The sequence below is a fragment of the Desmodus rotundus genome, chromosome 7, assembly GCF_022682495.2.
Source record: "Desmodus rotundus isolate HL8 chromosome 7, HLdesRot8A.1, whole genome shotgun sequence".
Taxonomy (NCBI): Eukaryota; Metazoa; Chordata; class Mammalia; order Chiroptera; family Phyllostomidae; genus Desmodus; species Desmodus rotundus.
In genome coordinates, this window is record NC_071393.1 from 38,236,001 (window position 1) to 38,252,986 (window position 16,986).

At 44.8% G+C, this 16,986-nt stretch overlaps 1 protein-coding gene across 1 annotated transcript in view; it reads right to left on the reverse strand.

The window, feature by feature from the left end:
* Positions 1 to 8,182: 8,182 nt before the first annotated feature.
* LRRC49 (leucine rich repeat containing 49) overlaps positions 8,183 to 16,986 on the reverse strand; it is a 146,087-nt gene continuing 137,283 nt past the window's right edge. The window contains exons 15-16 of the mRNA XM_024557498.4: positions 14,845 to 14,998; positions 8,183 to 8,909 (exon numbers count right to left, since the gene is read on the reverse strand). Coding sequence (XP_024413266.2) covers positions 8,706 to 8,909; positions 14,845 to 14,998 — 358 coding nt within the window. The 3' untranslated portion in view covers positions 8,183 to 8,705. The remainder of the gene's footprint in view (positions 8,910 to 14,844; positions 14,999 to 16,986) is intronic.

Sequence of the window (16,986 nt, forward strand, 5' to 3'; positions counted from 1 at the left end):
AGGCCTGCTTGAGTGTGGTTGGTGGGGAAATAGTATGGGTGTGGTAACTGATAGCTCTAATTTGAACATTTCACCTGAAATGTCATATGGGGTGCTTGAGTGTGATATTGTTATGTTACAGAATTACACGCTTATGATTTTGTAATTAAAAAGGGGCATTATTTGTGCCAGACCCTGTACATAAAGAATTTATACAACTCAACACTAGAAAGACAAACAATGCAATTTAAAAAATGGGCAAAGGACCTGAATAGACACTTCTTCAAAGAGGACATACAGAGGGCCCATAGACATAGGAAAAGATGCTCAGCATCACTAATCATCAGAGAGATGCAAATTAAAACCACGATGAGATGTCATCTCAAACCTGTCAGAATGGCCATCATAAACAAATCAACAAACAACAAGTGCTGGCGAGGACGTGGAGAGAAGGGAACCCTAGTGCACTGTCAGCGGAAATGCAGACTGGTGCAGCCACTGTGGAAAACAGTATGGAATTTCCTCAGAAAACTAAAAATGGAACTGCCTTTTGACCCGGTGATTCCACTTCTGGGAATTTATCTGAAGAAACCCAAAACACTAATTCACAAGAACATAAGCTTTTTAATGAAAACTGGTATAGCTATATTGAGCTAAATCACTTTAAGACAAAAATAATTTCTAGAAATAAAAGAGAGTCATCTCCTAATGTCAAAACATCATCTCACTAATACGTCAGTTTTTAATTTGTATGCACCTAAAAACATGCTCTTAAAGGCATAAAGCAGAAAACAATGGAATACAAAAAAATTAAATACAAATTGGCAGCCTGATTCTAATATTTACGTGGGAATGCAAAGACCTAGACTAGCTAAAACAATTTTGTAAAAGAGGACAAAGTTTAAGGAGTTACATCACCTGATTTCAAGAGTTATACAGAGTGAGTAACCATGACAATATGGTATTTGTGTAAAAATAGAAAAATGAAACAGAATGCTAAGTCTAGAAAGCGACCCACACATATCTGAGCCAACTGCTTTTGAGGAAAGTTGCGCAGGCAGTTCGGTGGGGAAAGGGGCCTCTGCACGAGGCTGTGCTGGGACAACTGGAGTCCCAGAGAAGGAAGGAAAGTTTGTCCCTACCTCACAGCAGTCACAGAAATTGACTTCAGAAGGATCGGAGTCCTGAATCAAACTGCTAAAACTATGAAGCCTTTAGAAGAAGACAGAGGAGAATACTTGTGCAAACTTGGGGCAGTAAACCATTGTAAAGAGAACATTATAAAGCACTTGCCATAAAAGAAAAATCGATGAATTAAACTTTATTTTTATTCAAAATAAAAGCATTGTTCCTAGAACATAGAAAGAACTCATATACATCAATAATAAAAAGAAAATCAATTCAAGTTAAAAGAAATAGGCAACAGACCTGAGTGTTTAATTCGCAGAAGATACAAAAACGACCAAAAAACCACATAAAACATGATCGACATCATTAGACATCAGAAAAAATAAAATTAAAGCAACACTGAGGTAGCTGAGCAAGCCCCACTGGAGCAGCTAACAACGAAAGAGTCCCAGGTAGCCGATGCCGGCAAACAGGTGGAGCAGCTGGCGGTGTGCATTCCTGAAGGGGCTACACGGTGAAGCAGCCACTTTGACAAAATGTGTGGCAGTTGCTTCCACAGTAAAGTTTCCAGGCTAAACTTAAAACTGGACTAGGGCCGAGCTGTTCCCCTGCACAAAAGGACTCGTGTAAAAATGTCTGACCCCTAGACACAGATGACAGTGTGGTGATGGCAGAAGGAAGGGGGTGGAGGCTGGGTGGAGGCAGGTGGAGGGGAAATGGGGACATCTGAATAGTGTCAACAACTTTAAAAAGTGTCTCTCTTTATAATAGCCCCAAGTTAGAAATGACCCATTGGAATGGTTAAACAAATTGGGATATCTTCATACGATTTAATAAAAAAAATAATGAATTACACATGAAACAATATGGGTGATTCTCAAAAACATCATATTGGGAAAAAGAAGCCCTATACAAGGAAATACATTCTTATTGTTCAAATTACAGGAAGTTCCAGAATAGACAAAATTAATTAATGGTGAAAGAAATTACTAAAATAGTTGCTCCCCCCACTGGCTGCTCTGAAAAGCCACCTTTGCATTGTTCCTGGGTCTGGCTCTGGGCTGTCTGCAGCCGCCTCGAGCCCATGGGCTCCCGCAGCTTTCTCCAGAGATCTCAAACTCTCACTTAAAAAAAAATCTCCAGCGTCAGATCACCAGACCACTGGATCACAAGACCATTGGATCATGGGACAAGATCACTGGACTCATGGGACCACCAGATCACAAGACCACTGGACTCATGGGACCACCAGACCACAAGACCACTGGATCATGGGACCACCAGACCACAAGATCACTGGATTCATGGGACCACCAGATCACGAGAAGACCGGATTGTGAGGTCACTGGATCACCAAAGCACCTGAACTGGATCGCCAGATCACCAGCGTGCCCTGGCCTGTCAGACACAGCCATGGACCCCAGCTCGAGACCACAACCAAGGGCTTAGAGAGGAAGGAGTTGTGGAGGAGGCAGGGAATGGGAGAGACGCACCTGCTTAAGAGAACGCTAATGAGGAAAATGGGTGGCTGGAGGCTGTCAATAAGGTAGATGAAGAAGGAGAGTAGGAAGATGAGGAAGGGGAGAAAGGTGATGGTGAGGAAGAGGATGGAGATGAAGATGAGGCTGAGGCAGCTAGGAACAAACGAGCTGTTGCAAATAATGAGGATGACTAGACAGCCAAAAAGAAAAGTTAATTTTTTTTGAAATGGGCCTCCATGACCTAGTCACCTCCCACCTCCTTTCTCAGAATCTGAATGCGGTCACCTTCCTGATGGGAGTCCCGCCCACGCCGCAGGCAGCTCCCCACCACTCAACTGACATTGCGAGTGTGCAACCAGGGAGGAAAAACTCCCCAAAGCTTCCAAGACTCTGCTTTTTTTTCCTTAAAAGTACTTTAAAAAGAAAAATTTGTTTGCATCTTTTACTTACATCTTATATTTTCGTACATATTGTTAGGGGTCAGCTATTCTTAGTGATGTGGGATGACCAAGCTGCCCTTTGGCGTGTTCCTTGTCTTTTGCCTCCTCGTGGCGTGACTGAGCTCGTTGCAATCCGAAAGGAGAAAAGAAGTCTTGTAAAGAAAAAGCAAAATCAACAACAAAACAATCTAACTCCGGTAACTATTTTTGTGTGTGTGTGTTTAGGTGTATTACAGTTAGTTGGTTTGTGAGAGGGTAAAAAAGGCCAAAAAGAAAAGGTTTCTTTTCTTTCTTTCTTTTTTTTTGTCTAGGAAGTTGCTGTTTATTTATTTATTTTTAGACTGTTCGACTTATGTGTGAAACAATGCTGTCCAACAATAAACTGGGATTTTAATTTGCTGAGCTGTTCTAACAAAAAAAAGAAAGTTGCTCCGAAGGGAGGAGCAAGCATTGGCTAGAAGACATTCTCACCAGCAAGAAAATGGGTCTAGAAATTGTTCGTCACCCAGACAACCGAGTTTGAAACAGTAGAAATGAGAGGAGCAGAGTCACGTCCATCAGTTGTTCCTGAGTAGAGCTACTCAGAAACCGAATATTGGGTGAAAAAAAACAAGATACAGAAATATACACATCATATGATACTATTCTGATAACACTTAAAAATGTAAAAATTCAATCAACACCCTAGGAGTGTATGCGTAAGTAGAAATAGTATGAAAACATGAATGAATAATAAGTGTTGCATTCAAGATAGTGGTTACCTCTAGGGAAGGAACGAGGCGCAGAGGAGCTCCATCTCTATAATGTTTTATTTAAATATCTGAAGCGAGTGGGGAAAATGTCAATGTCTGTTGTGCTCGGTGGTGGATGCAGGGTATTTATCTGAGATGCTGCTCTACATGAATTCTGCATGTTGAAATATTTCAACGTAAACAAAGAGAAGTCGACTCTCTGACAACTCAAGCTTAGAGAGACTGGTTTAAGAAATTAATAGTTTCATTGTCTCCTGAAGAGAGACTGAAATTATCCCGCTGCCCAAGAAATATAGGAGTTATTTATTCTTTGGAGCTTTGTATATAGTTTTAGCTCATTTATTTAGCCTTATTCTCTTTCCATAAAGGATTCAAGGTGGCCTGCAACACAAGACACATAGAATGAGCCAGGAAAACATAAACATAAGTAGAAAATCAGGGTCAAAGATAACAAATATTTCATCAATACTGGTTAACCACAGTTGCTGTGATCAAGTTTCAAACTTGACTCGGAACTTCTTGGCAACAAGACCTGTTCCAGCTTCCAGCTGACCCATAAAATCAGGTTACAAAAACTAACCTTTGTTCTTCAGAATTTAAACTTCATATTTTCTTGAGCCGTCTCTCTGTATTCTATTTTCCAATTTGCCTTGCTAACTAGCCGGGTTCTTCTTTCCCTTGTTCTTTTGTTCCTCTCTTATTCCCTCCCTGTCTTCCCTCTTCCTGACTTCTCATTCTTTCATTATTTTACTAAACGCCAGGTCCTTGAGACTGGTGGTGGTTATGAATGCAGGCTCTTTTTACGATTTGTTGGCTCCAACACTCTTGGGGGAAGTTTTTAACCTTTCTATGCCTCGTTTCCTAATGTTCCAATGGCGGTATCTGTGATAGGTACACCACAGTGTTAGAAGATGGAGAAAATGCATGTGGAAAGCTTTGAACGGCGCTAGTCACTGCTCAGTAACTCTTAAGTTGTTGTTCTGATTACTGTTACTCAGTGGAGGAGAGTGCGAATCTCGATGTCGTTCATGCCCTGGCAGGAACAGATCAGGAGCAGGGTAAGGCTTCCCCGTCTCACACGCAGGACCCTTAGCTCCGTGAAGCTCAGGCAGTGGGAGCTGACACCGGCACCTCCCTCAGATTCAGCTGCACAGTGAACTAGCCTCAAGTCCAACTGCACACTTGGCAACCATCCCCAGATCCAGCAGCACATTCAACCGTCTAGCTGATGCACCAGCCCATGAGGGACGCTGGACATTTCTGCTTTTGCGGCAACCCCAGTATTCTGTTTTTGCTTAAGATTCCTTTTGGAAAAAAGCAGACTGTCAGCACACACTTGCCTGGACAGTCTCAGACCATGAGATGTGTGTCTCTCACCCTTCCTGAAGACCCGGGGAAAGCCCAAATAGAGAAGACAGCTTGTTCCGGGGATAACCACTAACAGCCTGGGACCCTCACCCGCTGCCCCGCCCGGCAGACCTCTGTGCCCTGTACCCTTTCATCTGGAGGCCACTCTCACCTAGCAACTGCAGCCAAACGGGGTGGGAGGAAGCTGAGCTGAAGGGGAGAGAATCTGGATAGGAGTGTTACCAAACAGACTGGGGAGAGGGGTTGGACGATGTAAAAGCCCCCCTTTTTCTCCGGGGGTTCCTCCCCTGTACTAGGTTTGCTTTGCCCGCTGCCAGAGGAAAGACATCTCTCAATGCCAGAGACTGGTGAAAAGGAAAGGAATTATTTAAGTTATACAGATTAAAGTCCTTTAGAATACCCACAGATGCACACAGTCCTTCCTTCTCTCTCTGCCCAGTCCGGGGTACCGTATCTCAGGAAAAGAAGTAGAAGTCCATGGTTCAGGCTCCCGGCACCATCAGCTGTGTCACCGTCACGATTTCCAGTTAATCCAGAGCCATGTGGCACCTTCTCACGGCCCACCAGCAAGAATCCTTCACCCCTTTTCTTCCTGGCAAAGTTTCTCCTGCTTCCTAAGCCACGTGGCAAAAGGGAGCACCCCAAAGCTGCGTGGTCCTAACTCTGCCAAATCCGCATGGCCCCCCAAAACACAGGTGGTCCCAAAAAGAGACACCTAATGTCTGCCGCGCCTGGGTTTAAATCCCAGTGCCCATCTTCCTCTGCAGCCCCATTTCCGGCTCCTCCTACCACTGGCCACAGCTGCCAGCATCCTGTGGTGTGGAGCCAATTATCTCTAAGCTCTTCTGGACCCCAGTACAAACTCCTATTTGGGCCCCCCCTTGGCTGCACCCTGTTACAGGAGGACACAGACTTTGGGAGTTTGGAACCAGACAAGATAGGGTTCAAGAAGCAGAAACCAATCAGCAGGGGGGCAGACGAGAGGGAGCTAGGTACGAAGGCATGAGACCACGTGACTAAAGCCGGGGCATGAGAGGTTTGGGTTCAGGGACACGACAGCATCCCATTACCAGGCCTGAAGCAGAGGGGGAAGTAGAACCAGCAGTGCCTGTGGGCTTGCTGCCCAATCACTGCCTGCTCACTTGGGGTTCCTCAAACTCCCAGAACAACAGAGGATGGCCAAGGCGGCACGTACAGGTGAGGGTCAAGTTCCTTTGGCATCAGGGATGAGATGGTTGAGGGAGGAGAGGCAACACTCAGGAAGCCATACAGATCATTCATTAACCAGCCAGGCCACTCCACGTACAAAGCCTAGAGTGGGCAAAGACTCCCCACACTCCTGAGCAGCCGCAAGCTCTCGCCTTTCCTTTTTACTAGACGACCACACACACGGTGTTTCTCTTCACAACATCTCCCTCAAGAGGGGATCTCGTTTCTGTGCCAAACAAGGTAGAAGCACCAGGAGAGATTGGTGGTGGTAAAACTCAAGCTCTTGCATGGGATCACGAGGAAAGCGCTCCAGGGACCCCCGAGGGAGGAGTGGCCTTGCTGTAAGGTTTACACGGGTGGAAGGCTGCCCGTGTCCCACGTCTGATGTCCCGCCATGGAAAAAGTCCACGACTTCAGCGAGGCCAAAACAAAGGCCAGTGTCCAGAGTTTGTTTCACATTAAAGCTTAGTCCTTTGGAGCCCATGCGGTCTGCCTCTCTGTTCCCCTGGGGTTACAACCAGGAGCTTTTTCTAAATAACTAGTCGATCTTCCAAGCTTTCACAGGCTTCAGACAGGTCCACTCCCTAGTCAGACTGACAGGCCCCTCTGGCCAAGCCCCTCCCCCTGGGCCCCTCAACAATCCGGCATGGGAGGGCAGGCAGTTCCCCTGGGGAGACTTCCTGTGCTCTGGGGATTCAGTGTCCTTGGTGGCAGTCCCCTGGAGTGTGTGAATGAGTCTGTAAAGGCCACAGCTTCCTGGCTAAGCAAGCAGGCTTATACTCCCCAGTTTAAGCTCTATGTCTAATTCCCTTTGCTCTTTTATTAATAACTAGTTGCCTACCTATGGTAACATTATTACCCTTAACTAATCAGATGAAAGTGGCCTGTATGTTTCAATTTGGAAAGACTGAAGGATCATCAAGCAACACTAACCCCTCTTCCTGTCCTGGGCGCTAATTCTGCGGTTCAGCTTGTATCCAGAATAGCAGCTCCATTTATCGGCTGTTCCCTGTGTGCCAGGCATTACACTAAATGCTTTAAATGCATGATCTCCTGCGACCCTCACAACAATCTTGCGAGGCAGGCGCTATTAAGAGGAAACCGAGGCTCAGGTTGGTCGCAAGCGATCGAGGTGGTAGCCCCAGCGCCCAGATGCAAACCCAGGACGGCGTGACCCGAAGGGACGCTCTGTAGCATGTTGGCCTCCTTCAGAACCCTGAGCGCTGCTTTTGGGGGGAGGATGACAGAAGCTCTTAGCTGTGGGGTCTTGCTCAGCACTGCAGAAGCAGCTCCCCTACCTTCCTTCCAAGCATTTCTGTACGTCCTTTTTGTCCTGTTTCATTCTCATTTTCCCACATCTTGGTGGTCCTGCTGCCAGTTACCGGTTACCAAGAAAAACCTGAGCAAACTGAAGACCTATGTGCTGGTCTATAGGACTTTTGTGTCATCTCCAGCTATGGCCGTGCACCCAACCAACCTCCTGAACAGCACGAGCTGGGACAAACCCCTATTTATGTTTGATCTTTAAATGAAGTGAGAGAAATTAGAAACTTTCACCCGTAGATTCCTACTACTTCTGAGGCACAGGTACACACGTCTACCCACACAAAGAGCCCCGGAACAGCTAAGAGGAAACACCTTTCAGAGAAGCCGATGCTGATGTGTAACCGCATCTTACATTCACCGACGGTCCCTTAAGACGACTCATTTCCTTATTTTCTGCCCACAGTGACGCCCAGGCTCTCCTGTGGCGCCTTGAGGGTACGCACCTCTTCCCAGGTAAATAAAAAGAAGGGCTCCCACACAGCTAAAGAGCAACATACAATCAAATGACAATTCATTTTATTGTCATGAGGCAAACATACTTTTTGTTTACTTATCAATACATTTAATAATAAACTTATACAAAATAACGTTTTGGCTTTGAAATCATGACAAACTAAAAAAGCAAGTAACAGGAAATCATCGGTTGAAAGGAGGCAGAAGCAGTCCCTGCTGAAGCACGAGCGAACAGGAACGCCGCGTGCTTGGGGCTGCAGCAGCAGCAGCAGCGGCAGCGGCAGCGTTGGAAGCAGGCAGTGAGGACGGGGCGCTCTCCCAAGGCCAGGGCAGCTCTGAACGCTGCTCAGTTCCCTCAGGCTGTTTGGTCGCCATCTGTAGAAAACTAGCCCCTTCCCTCACTTTCCTTCTTTCCTTCCTAACCTTGAACCGTGAGAACAGTAGGCAAGAACCATTTGGCATCCTGGTTTGTCGGACAGTATTGTTGTTGTCTTAGCGTGTTCAACCTCCGTATTTTCAACCTGCGAGAGCAGAAAACTGCTAAAATCAACGGCAACTATAAGCCACTTCTATTTCTGATCAGTTATCTGCTGTAGGCAAAGCCTCATGTAGGAGTTTTTATTGCGGGTTTCTATGACTGCATCCCTGACGAGCTCGATGAACATCTGTGGCCACAGCTTCTGCAAAGCCTCGTTCTTCATGTTGATTTCTGTGGCTTCCTTCACGAGGTCCTCTATATACATGTTGCAGAATTTCTTTTTCCCCTTTGTTTCCTGTTAAAAAAAGAAAAATTTGCACCGAGTCACAATTAATCCAAAAGCCAAAGCAACAATTAGCCGAACCAGAGAACCCTGAACTCATCTGTTCTGACCCCACCATCAGGGCAGGAACACTGCCCTAAACAGTCCGGGCACAGAGCTGTGCTTGAGAAGGCGGCGTCGGGAGCCACGACTCCCCAGCCGATGCCCACGCTGCGAGACCACGCTGTGAGGAACTGCGTTCCTTTCTCGGAGACACTGGATCGTAACTACTGTTCCCCCCTGGCCGGCAGTCACGTTTCTCTCTCTCAGTCTGTGCACTCAGGGAGCCGAATGCAGACGCATAGCTTCTAGTGCTGGGTGGTTCAGAGTACCGACAATCTCAATGCGCATGAGGTCAGTTAGTATCCACATACACATTTCAAATGACCATGCTCTAAATCCGCTCTGCACCTCAGGAAAGCAGGCAGTGCGCATGGCCCGCGTACACCGTGTACAAGGCGTACAAGCAAGAGAGGAAATACATGCAAGCCTGGGGTCCAGAGGCTGGCCTCTGAAAGGAAGTGTCCCCTCTCCACCTACAATCAGACATCTCCGTTCACAACACAACCGCGGAAGTTTTGAACCCACGGATATGCAGGCGCTGGGCTCCACCTTCATCCCAGAGGCTGAAACAAAGTCACTTTGTTTAGTGCAAGAATTCAACCTTAATTTAGGAAATTGATACTTTTGGGGAGTATAAAGGCATGACGATGGAAAGTCAATATATATGGAAAATTCAATGAAATAGATCAGATAAATCAGAATCACCAGGGAATCAATTCACATCGATGAAGAAGAAATGTCAACAAGACAACAGGTGTAACTACTTGAAAAGGATCTCCTGAAACCTGCAACCGAAAACGCCAAAATAATTTCAAGATGAATTAAAGAGTTAAATTTAAAATATCAACACAAATTGCCATTAAAATTACACTTATAAGTATTTGTTACAAGAACAATACATTATAATGCTAAGTGGAAAAATACAAAATGAAATTTTGACACAGGTTGGGTGATATTAGTGTATGTATTTCTCAAAACCTAGCAATTATACACCCAAGGTCTGTATTTCATTGTGTATACATTTTACCTCAGAAAAAACTACGTAAGATACTGAACTCTAATTAATGATATGCATACTGAATGATTTAGGGGGAAGCATGCTAATATCTGCAATAACTTGAAACTCTATTTAAAAGATAAAGCAGGTTTTTGGTGGAGGACAGGGCAGGGGAGAGAGATGTGGCGGGGCAAGTACAAGGTTGGCAGTGGGAGCTGGGTTTGGGTGTACAGGTGGTCAGTGTAACATTCCTTTAACTTTGCTGTATGTCTGAAATTTTCATCAAAAAGTTAGAAAATACACACAGAGAAAACACACACTGAAGTGTCATTAAGACAGTCTGTCTGGTGAGACCATGAGGTCTTCCTCTTTTTTTCTATTTCTTTTCCTTCTCAAAATTTCAATACTTTTTAAAACAATAAAATATATTTTACATTCTTGGTAATTACTGTGAATTAATGATGTGTCTCAGTTGTCACTAACTCTCCCTAACAGAGGCATATTTGGGAAATTTTCTTATGACACGTAAGATTTTTCTAAATAGCCACTCGTCCTTCAAGGCTCACCATGCCGACTGGGTTTAGTTCACGTGCTACAGACACTGGGTCACTGGCTGGCCGGTTACGAAAAGCTGCAGGGGTTTTGCTGCGTGACAAACAGCAGATGGGTCCAGCCGGCGGCTTCTCTGACGAAGCCAACCTCTCCAGCCCAGAAACACAGTCTGGGACCGAGCCCCCTGCACTGGGTTCGCCTGCCGACGAGAACAGCACGTAGCTGCTGCCTTGCTAAGTCTGCGCTGCACGGGCACGACCAGGGAGAAGGATGAGAGGTCACCAACTGAAACCTGCAGTATTTTAAAGTGAGCCACGCATTCACGCAAGTATAAGGCACAGAGCATATATAGTGAATGCAGATTTATGTGTTTCTTAAAGCATGATTTTGAGTTTAAAAAGATATAAAGTTCTAGCAGTAAGATGAAAACGTTAATATAGGTATAACAAGTATATAAAGAAGTTTTAAATGACGTATCTTGTTAAATAATTTATACATAGTACAAGTAGAAACAAACTTTTCATATTGGCATAGAGCAGTTCTGGGGGCTTTAAAATTTCCAGCTGTAGTTTCTTCCATCAATTCTTCACAAACTTGTCGATACAGAATGTATCTGCTATAATAAGTTAATTTAGGAACTGCATTTGAAAGCACTGTTACTCCTTCACTGCTCCTGTCCTCCGCTCCCGGGACGCCGGTCAGGTGGCTGCCAGCAGGGCCCGCTCTCCTGTCCAGAACGGCGCTGGAAAGGAGGGCCGCGGACGTGCCTCTCTTGCCCTGACCGTCAAGCCATGGTTGTTGCTCTCTGAATAAAGCGTTTCTCACCTGAAATGCTTTCAGATACTCTTCTGTGCTGCATGCAGTATACCTGTGTGGGTCACGAAGCAGGCGTTTTACAAGTCCAATCCTGGTGAGGTGAACTCTATACGGTACTGCTTCTGTCATTTCACTGAACTGATTTCTGTTGTTATGAAGACGGTTAGGGGAGAACGGTAGGCCAGTGGTAGGATTTGTTGTACAGCGATTTTACCTATAAAGATTTTGGGATTTAATCTGCATCTCCGTTTTATAAATGGGAAACTAAGGACAACAGAAGTTGAGAGACTTGCTCAGAATTAGACATCATCGACTAACATTTGCCTAGAGAGAACTCTGAACTAGTCCTTTAAGAACCTGCAGTCTATTCGGAGAGATGGGCCTATGAAAAGCTAACTTAGAAAAATTAATCAGTAAAGAAGAGATATTCAGACAGCGGATACAACCAGTGTTCAGAGGAGAGAGCCCTCGTGCGCGGGGGTGACCACGCAGACAGACTTCCGAAAGCAGCGGCACGTACTGCGAGCGAATCCGGCTGAGCTCCCTGCTCTCAGGGCTTCACAAGGTGTGGCCGGGCTGTGTTCTTCTCTGAAGCCCGGAGCCCTCCTCTCGGCTCAAGCAGTTGTTGGCAGAATTCACTTCCTTGCAGCTGCTGAACTGAGGCCCCGCTTTCTTGCTGGCTGTCAGTAGGGGGCTGCTCTCTAGAAGCTTTTCACAGTTCTTTCTCAGGTGACCTTCTCCAAAGATGGTGGCTTCCTACTTTAAGTAGGGAAATCTTGAATCCAGTAGGAAACTCTCTCAGGGAAATCTTGAATCCTTTTTTAAGAAACTTGCCTGATTAGGTCAGGCTCACCCAGGATAATTTCCATTTTTTTTAACTCAAAGTCAACTAATCAGGGATCTTATTTCTGTCAGCAAAACTCCCTTACCCCTGTCATACCGAGCTGGTTGGCAGCACGTCACAGGTTTTACCTGCACTTACAGGAGGGTGTGGTTCAAGAATGTGAAGCCCGGAGCCTGGGGACCATGGGGGCCACCCGTCCAAGTCAGAATTCTGCCACCACTAATGCTCACGTTCCCAGAGCCTCCCTGCCACGCATGACGTCTCCTTCCCGGTTGCCAGCTATCCTTTGTATGCAGTTAAAGAAAACCGAGAATGGGTGTTCAATTATGTGAAATGCCTTTTCAGCACCTATAGAAATAGTCACAGTATTTCACTTCTCGTAGGTCTATTCATTTTCTAACATTGAATCTTCCTTACGTTCTTAGAATAAACTGCACTTGGCTGCAATGTTTATTACTCCTTTAATGTGCTGCTGTATTCCAATGGACAACATTTTAAAAGGATTTTCGCATCATTAGTGTTCTTAGGCATCCGGCATCCGGTCGGGCTTTTCTTTTTATGTGCGATCCTGACATGACATTTTAAATCCACGTTATGCTGGCAACCTTGAAAAGACGTAAAACTTTTCTTTCTTGTTCAGTACTTTTGAACAGTTTAAAAATCCTTGGAATTGTCTGTTCCTGAAAGAGTTGGTAGATTTCCCTGTGAAACTGTTCTTGTTTTGAATGCAGCTCTTTGACATTTTTCTAAATGCCTTCTTTTGAAATTGTATTTTTTGACTCAGAGATGCACCTGCTTTCAGACAGAGAAGGATTCCCAATCCTGCCAGCTGGGCTTCCATTTCCCTCTGTGACAAAGTCAGGGAGGCCCTAACGCAAAGGATGACGTCCAGTCTCCTTCACAGCCCCCCTGTCTCGTTTTCAATACTGCCTACACCTCGGTCTCTGCGCCTCAACAACACGGAACTATTTACAGCTCCTTGCCTCCTCCACAGCTTCTTCATACTTCTCTGCCTTTATTTATTACACTGCGCTACACGCCGGAACTGCCCTTCTCCCTTTGCCATGCAGTCATTTGATCCTCTAAGACTTCGATCAGAACGTCTCTTCTCTAGAAAGCCGTCCTTGACCCGGGTTAGCTAGCCCTCCTCTGCTGTCTTGATAAACTGATTTGGACTTATGCCTGCACACGCCTCTCTCCTCCACTAGAAGGTAAGATCCATGAGGATAAGGGCAGGAACTTCTCAGAGCCCAAGTATTATGTGTGATGTGTGCTCACTATACATGATTTTTGAACGAGTGGAAGGATATGAATGTAGAGAGAATTAAGATGAGGCAGCAGATTACCTGACTTCGACTACGTGAAGAGTTTTCATAAGAAAGAACTTGTTCGATTTTTGACACAAAGCTGTACCAGAATCATGAAGTGCAACTTGTTAGTGTAATGTGGGTAAAAAGTTCCCCGTAACTGGAGCTGTTCGACGGTATGCAGCTACATCAGGAAGCAGTGACCTTTCCTGCACTAGAACGGGAAGCGGATTTGAATACCCTTTGGTGCGCTATAAAAATACTGCTACATAAATGGAGTTTTCAAGTGATTTTTCAAGGTGTAATCCGCAAAGCCCTACGGGTTCCAGAGAGATACTTCAGGACTGGGGTGAGGTGAGGGGACAGGAAAAGAACAGAAGATCCAGTGAAGCTCCGAACCCCCTAATTTTCTCTACAGCAAGAGCAACTCTGCTGTTTTGCTTGGTTTTGACATACCGAGTTTTCAGCTACAATATGGTTTGAATAAATAATCCCGCAGCTATTTAAAAAAAATTGCAAACTACTGGCCTAGTGCACGTCAGATTTTGTAACTATGATTTATGTGTACTCGTGTATCTATATGATGTGCCTACATATCCCTATCTGTACATAGTGCTGTGCCCATGAGCCATAGGTGCTCAGTCAATGCTGTCTGATCTTCGTCTTATTCTTTTGCCCTTTAGTTCCCTCAAAACGTTTTGTAGAATCTAACATTCTTTTGTTAGGTGAGTTGTTTCTTGGGCTTTTTATTAGCTCCATCAAGGCAGAAACTGCATGCTTTTCTTCTTTGTGACTCACGCAGCACCCGAACATTGTCCTCCCCCCAATAAACCTCTGAACACCCTGGCTAAGTAGCTACAGTGGAAACATTAACAGGCCAAAATTATATTACGTGAGCAAGAATACAGAAGCTAATGGCGCAGACTATGGAGAGAAGTGAACGACAACATCAAGGACTCAAGCGGAGAGAACAGTCTGGCACGGGCTCGCTGAGCCCGCCCGGCAGACCTGCGCCCCTTCCTCATGTCAGAGACGTTGGGACCTCTGGTCCTACCTTGGTCTGGATTTTTGGCACATATATTTCTTTGGAAGAGATTTTTTCTGCTGAAGTGAAGATATTGGAGTTACGGGCTTTACTTCTTCCTAGTGCCTTGGTGCCTGCTGTCCCACCTCTGCATGTGTAAGGCTGGCTAACACTCCAGAACAACAAAGAAAAGGTCATTAATCAGTTAAAAGGTTCACCGATTGGGGAAAAAACGCACGACTGCCAAGTCCTAAGCCATGTGGGATGTACCCAGGCACCAGACTCCGAAAGTCAACGGTAGTTACCTCTAGCTTCTCACTGTAAAAGTCTCCTGTGGTGTAACTTAACACAGCACGGTTTGTGTTTTCTCCTGCAAGTCGTTTGCTGTCGTTATTCTCTTCACTGACGACACCAGGCTTTTTCCCCTTGGCTTCTTGCAGATACCGGAATTGCTTCCTCCTGCGCAGAGATGATACGGAGGTTTAGAATTACTTAACACATTTATTAACACGTATCCATTTTCTGCTGGTTTTAGAGGGGAACATGTATTCTTCTGAATATTTGTTTCGTGAGTTTGATTTTAACATTTCCTCGAGCTCAGTTCAGTGCCCCACTCTTTCTACTTCATTAGGCTTTTCAACTCAGGTTCTCATTTCACAGCTACCAAACATCAATATAAATGTCTCAAGCATTACTGAAGTGAAAAACAATGCTATCTTTAAAAAAACAATACAAAAATTAAGCAATCACAGAGCACAAAACCACCCAATTAAAGATGTAGCAGATGGCGCTGCCCGGGTAGCTCCATTGGTTGGAGCATCGTCCCCATACACCAGGTTTTGGGTTCGATCCCCAGTCAGGGCACATAAATGAATCGACCAATGGATGCATATAAGTGGAATGACAAATCAGTCTTTCTCTTTCTCTCTCTCCTTTCCTCTCCTCTCCCTTCTTCTCTCTAAAAATCAATAAAAACACTTCCAACTGTTAGCCTATCAGGGTTAGATTCCAGCAGGAGGTAAATAATGGAACAGGAAGCCTCACTTGATTATAAAGAAGAACATAAACAATGCTGTTTATATCTCTTACACTCCATGAGCCTAGAATTACAGAGGACTGCAACCCATCCTCCATCAAAGTAGCTCAGTGGTTCCCACCACTCAGAGTGCCTATAAATGAGTAATATTACTACTTTACCGTGAACTTCAGATCGGGAGAAGAGGAATATACCTTTTAAAATTTCTTCCTTTTTCCAATTTAAAAGTATAACTCAATCATTTTAGAAATTGTAAGTAGTACAAATTTTAACAAGCATAAAGAAATAGATGTCACTCAAGTCTATAGCTCGTAAATATATATATAAATCTGTAACATTGTTCACATTTGACATACTTCTTTCTAGGCTTTTTCTATAAACTTTTGTAAAAAGTTAAGATCATACTAAACATCCAATTTTGTATACTGCTGTCACTTAATGCTACGCAGTAACTTTTCCATGTCGCTAAAAATTAGTAACTGTAATGAACACATAAAATTAATCCTGATGTACATCACAATTCACCTCATCAGTCCCTCTCACCGGATATTTAGACGGCAAACCACTCTCACTTTCATCATGAAAAGAGTGAGTAACACAGGCCTTCACCTGCATTTACTTTATTCATGGATTTTTTAATTACACGAGCAATGCAAACATACACTTATATCACTTTCTTACATAACTCATTTTATTTTGTATTTACTGGGGTGACACCGGTTAAGAAAATCACATGGGTGTCAGGTGTACAGTCCTGCAATACATCACCTGTACACTGTACTGTGTTCACCCCCCCGTTGCTTCCTTCCATCACCATTTTCCTCCCTCACCCCCTCCCACCCTCCCCACCCTCCTTTCCCTCTGCGAATCACCACACTGCTATCAGTGAGGTTCAAAAAAATTATTTCTTTGCTCAGTCCCGTCCCCTTTTTCACCTTGCTGCCTGCCCCCTCCCCTCTGCCAGCTGCCAGTCTGTTCTGTGTGTCTATGGGGCTGTTTCTATTTTGTTAGTTGATTTTGTTCATCAGGGTTCCACTTATAAGTGAAATCATGGGTATTTGTCTTTCTCTGACTGGCTCACTTCACTTAGCCTAACACTATCGAGGCTCATCCATGCTGTCACAAAAGCCCACTGTGTAAATGTAGCCTGCTTTTGTGTCCACTCATCTACTGATGGGCACTCGGGCTGCTTCCAATCTTGGCTACTGGAAGTAGTGCTGCAATGAACATTGAGGTGCGTATATTCTTTCAAATCAGTGTTCCGAGTTTCTTTGGCTATATTCCCAGAAGTGGAATCGCTGGGTCATAAGGCAGTCCCATTTTTAGTTTTTTGAGGTGACACCATACTGTTTTCCACGGTAGCTGCACCAGTCTGCACTCCTACCAACAGCAAATGAAGGTTCCCCTTTCT